The sequence below is a fragment of the Elephantulus edwardii genome, unplaced genomic scaffold (genome assembly GCF_000299155.1).
Source record: "Elephantulus edwardii isolate Elephantulus edwardi_28Jun2011 unplaced genomic scaffold, EleEdw1.0 scaffold00002, whole genome shotgun sequence".
NCBI classification, from domain to species: Eukaryota; Metazoa; Chordata; class Mammalia; order Macroscelidea; family Macroscelididae; genus Elephantulus; species Elephantulus edwardii.
This window is the reverse complement of record NW_006399752.1, coordinates 43,453,036-43,457,681: the sequence shown is the minus strand read 5'-3', so window position 1 is coordinate 43,457,681 and position 4,646 is coordinate 43,453,036. Positions and strand designations below refer to the sequence as shown.

The 4,646-nt window shown below is 39.0% G+C and overlaps 1 protein-coding gene across 1 annotated transcript in view; it reads right to left on the bottom strand.

Moving 5' to 3' along the window:
• The window catches only part of TC2N (tandem C2 domains, nuclear), a 48,346-nt gene that overhangs the window by 571 nt on the left and 43,129 nt on the right, over positions 1-4,646 (bottom strand). Inside the window, exon 11 of the mRNA XM_006879212.1 lies at positions 1,389-1,588. Coding sequence (XP_006879274.1) covers positions 1,389-1,588 — 200 coding nt within the window. The remainder of the gene's footprint in view (positions 1-1,388; positions 1,589-4,646) is intronic.

Genomic DNA, 4,646 nt, shown 5'->3' with positions numbered 1-4,646 from the left:
TTGCACTAAAAGAACTTTTCTTCAAACAAAAATTTTACAGAAACCCCGGACACATTTGGCCCGGGGGTCATGGTGGTCCCTGGGGTCACCAAAGACACTGTGGAAGCAGATGATCAACAGGAATCTGTCCAAAGTTAATATTTGAATTAAAGCCTTTGATCACCAAAAACTAAATCAACAATTTGATTTGCTCTTGAAAATCATTTCACAGGTAAGTTTCCTATTTCACTAACACCTGAGAACGGAGTCCTGTGTTAGAGAACTGCCGTGCGTGGTAGTCAATTAGACGGTACCTACCACCACCACCACCACCACCATGGCTTTCAAAAGGGTTTTAAAAGCTATTTAAGTTGTGCAGCTCAAACCCTTTTAAAAAAAATATTAAGCGAAGAACAAGAAAACTAATATTTTAATACTTTATACCATTTTAGTACTTAAGAGAAAACATGAAAAGATTGAGTCAAAAAGTTGACATCAATCTTTGAAGATTTACATTATAATTGGTAGATTTCATGTAGATAGATTATTAATAACATAGGGCACTCTCATGGCCTGCACTCCCAACACAAACTGGTTCAAATCCACCGAGAAAAGACACACAGGAGTTGGATGGGCAATCTCCTCCCGTGGGATTTACTGCCTCGGAAAGCCTGCTGGAGAGTCAGCTATGAGCTGCTTCCGACTTGACAGCACCTAATAACAAATTAGTAACATTTGGTAGTTCCTTCAGCTTTTCAATATCTTGTAAGACGTGTTTTAGTAAGTAACAGATTTTAGAATTTAAATGTTTCAAACACTCTTGGTTAAGATGAAATAGGATGGCTGTACTAAATTCCTTAAAGAAAGGAAGTAGGAAGGAAGAAAATAAGCTAGCTATATGTCCTGTATAAACTACTAAAAATGTTTAAGTCAATGAATCCAGTACCAACACAAAGTATGTATATAGTATCAGTAAACGCTAAAATTGGTGGTTTCTAAGAATTCAGATCTCACCTAATCCAATTTACAGAAAATGGACAAGTAGTGCCCATGTTTAACAAAAATTCTATTTCAATACATGTTTTCTTCTCTACAACGATCTAGTCACCAGAACTGAAAGAAAAAAAAAACAACCTAAAAACTTTACTTACAGTTTTTAAAGCTGTAAAGCTTGGTAATAGGCATATTTTAAGATAGAAAACCTGGTTGCTTGGAATATCCAAATACTTGTATTAAAGCAAAATATCTGGCTAGAGTTGATTTTTGTGGTCACATTACATTTTAACCCATGGTATGAAAGAATTTTGTTCCATTCTACTTTAATTAAATCCTGTATTTCTTTTGTTAATTGTTTAAATGTCCCCAGAAGAATGTTAAGGTGAAATTCAGGATCAAAACTCATTACTTACCTGGCCCACAAAGTGTTTTCTTCTTACAGAGCTTCGACTATAAAGCTTAATAAGAAAAATAATTTCTTTTGAAGTCTGTATAAGTGGAAAAATCATAGTCTCTCCCCACTTTACTCGTCCATTGGAAGCCTTCAGTAAGCGTGTCTTCTTCTTAGAAATCAAATCGCCTGAGTTAAACATTGCCACCTTCACAAAAAAACCTTAAAAACAAGAAATTTTTACATATAAATGTTTTTTAAGACACCGTCTAAAGATACACAGTTATACTTAGTGTAAATTAACAGGACTTATCTCAAACCTTGCTTTACAGCTTGTGGTTAACACTTTGGTTTAGCTGTTGCAGTTAACTAATGAAACCTAAACATCAAGAAAGAGGTTTATGTTTTTTAATTGATTATGCAAAGGTATTTGTGTGAATCATAATAAATTATGGCTAACATTGAAAACTATGGGAATACAGAACATTTAATTGTGCTCATGTGAAACCTCTACATAGAACAAATAGCAGTTGCCCAAACAGAACAAGAGGAGACTGAACGGTTTAAAATCGAGAAAAGGGCGCAGCAGGGTTGGACCCTTTCTCCATGCCTATTCAATCAGTAGGCCAAGCAAATATTTTAAGAGGCTGGGCTACATGAAGAAAAATGTGACATTGGAATTGGAGGACGACCTGTCAACATTATATAGATGACACAACCTTCCTTGCAGGAAGTGAAGAAGACTTGAAGCACTGTGTAAGATCCGAGACTACAGCCTTCAATAGAGAAAACAAAAATCCTCACCTCTGCACCAATTGGCAACATCATGATAGGTAGGAAAAGGATTGGGGTTGGCGATGATTTCGTTTCATTTGGACTTAAAACCAACAGCCATAGTGGCAGCTATTAGAGTGTGTATTACAACAATGTGGGACAAGAGAGGCTTTGCAGAGTGGGTGAGGGAGGAGGGAGGGGGAAGGGGAAATGTGCAACAGTGAACAAATAAAAATGAGGGAAAAAAAAGAAATCAAAAGATTGTTGCATTAAGAAAGAGCTGCTGTCAACAACCTCTCTAAAGTGCTGTGGAGCAAGGATCTTTGAGCACTTAGTCCAAGCCATTGTCTTCTCAATCACTTCCTCTGCATCTGAAAGTTGGACAATGAATAAGGAAGACAGAAGAAGAATAAATCCATGCTTTTGAATTGTAGTGTTGGTAAAGAATAGAAAATATTTAATACTTTTTTGAAATATTTTTGTGAAAAGAACAAACAAGTCTATCTTGAAGGAAGTGAAACCAGAGTGCTTCTTAGAGGCAAGGATGGTGAAAATACTCTCACTTACTCTGCACACATTTTTGGGGTTTGTAGTTTTTTTTTTCTTCATTTTTTTAGTGATCTTCTCACTCTTTTCTTTTTTGTTTTTTCTTTTTTCCTCCCTCTCTCCTTTTCCTCCCTCCCTCCCTTCTCCCTCCCTCCCTCCCTCCCTTCCTTCCTTCCTTCCTGTTTTTATTAATTTTCATTAAAGTTTACAGAGACTTTAGCTTTCCTTCCATTCATTCATTGTTGCACTTACTCCCTGCCCAACCTCCACTCAGTTCTCTTCTCTTTGAAAAGTAAAAGAAAAACTCTTTCATTGTTATACAACCCCTCCCCCGCAAGTCCACTCCACTATGCAGCCTTCGTTCTGGACTCCTGTCATGACAATAATACCTAATACATATCCCTTTTAGACAGTTCTCTCCCTCATCTGTTTCAATGCAGTATACATTATTTATCCCTTCTTTCTCAGTCTCTGGACAAGTTTTTAACAGGGCCTTGGAGAGAGGCATGCTGGGAAAGGAAGAGGGTTGGTGACAGAGAAGATCCGGAATGGCAGGGTCTGATACAGTGAACACCACGATGGGCTTGAGGACGACAGAGACTGAGGCTGGTACAGGACAGGGCAGGGTTTCAGAGCTCTTGTTCACAGAGGATCACTCTGAGCTGTAGCCATCTCTAAGGTACCTAACCTGCGTAACAGAAACTGGGCCCAGATGGCCAGAGTATCAAAAGCCTTGTCCACATGGAGTAGGTCGGGGGTGAGTTGTTGTTGTGTGCCGTCAAGTCAGAACCAACTCATAACTGACCCTCAAGTGGGTTTTGAGAGGCAGTAAATTGCATGGGAGGAGACCGTTCAATCTTCTCCCAAGGAGCAGCTGGTGGAGTTGAACTGTGTGCTTTCGGGACTGAAGTGCAGCTTTTTACCACAAGGCAACCAGAATAAGTCATATCAGTGAAATCCATTCATGGGAGTTTTGTTGTAAATGTGTCCATTTTTGAGAGAGAGTTGTATGAAAGCCTCCCAGAATGATTCTGGACTCATCAATTTTTACTTCTAGCTTCATCATTATAGATGGAGAAGTTGTCAACGATTTCATTTTACTTAGATTCACAATCAACACCTGCTGTAGAAGCAGTCAAGAAAACAAAAGACCTCCTGCACTGGGGAATCTGCTGTTAATGACCTCTCAAAGGTGCGAAAGAGAGAGGATATAAATTTTAAGACGAAGGTGCACCTAATCCATGCCATGGTATTTTCAATTGCTTCTTATGCTTCTAAAAGTTGGACAATAAAGGAATCAATGCCTTCGACTCATGGTGCTGGAGAAGATCACTGAATAGCCACCCCATGGATTGCCAAAAGAGCAAACAAGTCTGTCACGGAGCAAGTGCAACCAGGATGCTCCTTAGAGTCAAGGACGGTGAAACATCATCGCAAATACTTTGGGCATGATGTCAGGAGAGGCTATTCCTTGGAAAAAGAGATCATGCTGGGAAAGGTGGGGGGCCAGAGAAAGAGGGAAGACTCCCAGCAAGATGTTCTGACACAGTGATTACAACAATAGACTTGGACGTAGCTAAAAACATGAGGATGACATGAGACAGGACAAGGTTCAGATCTTTGCTCACAGGGTCACTATGAGTTGTAGCTGATTCAGGGGAATTTAATAACAAATTCTAGTTTTGAGACACACAACAACATTTCTAGCTCTAACAATGTAAAATCTCTACTGTTAAATACCACACGTTCAAGACACAGCATCTTGAGACACATGCTTTTTCTAAAAAGTGGAGTGAAATATATGTAATAAAACATGTATCACTACCTCGAGTGTAACATGTACAATTGAGTGACAGTTGTTTCTCATGCTGTGCAATTATCACCATACCTGTTTCTCAGAGTTGTCACCCCTCACAGAAACTGAGTGTTCCTTAAGCATAACCCTGCCACATCTTCTCAT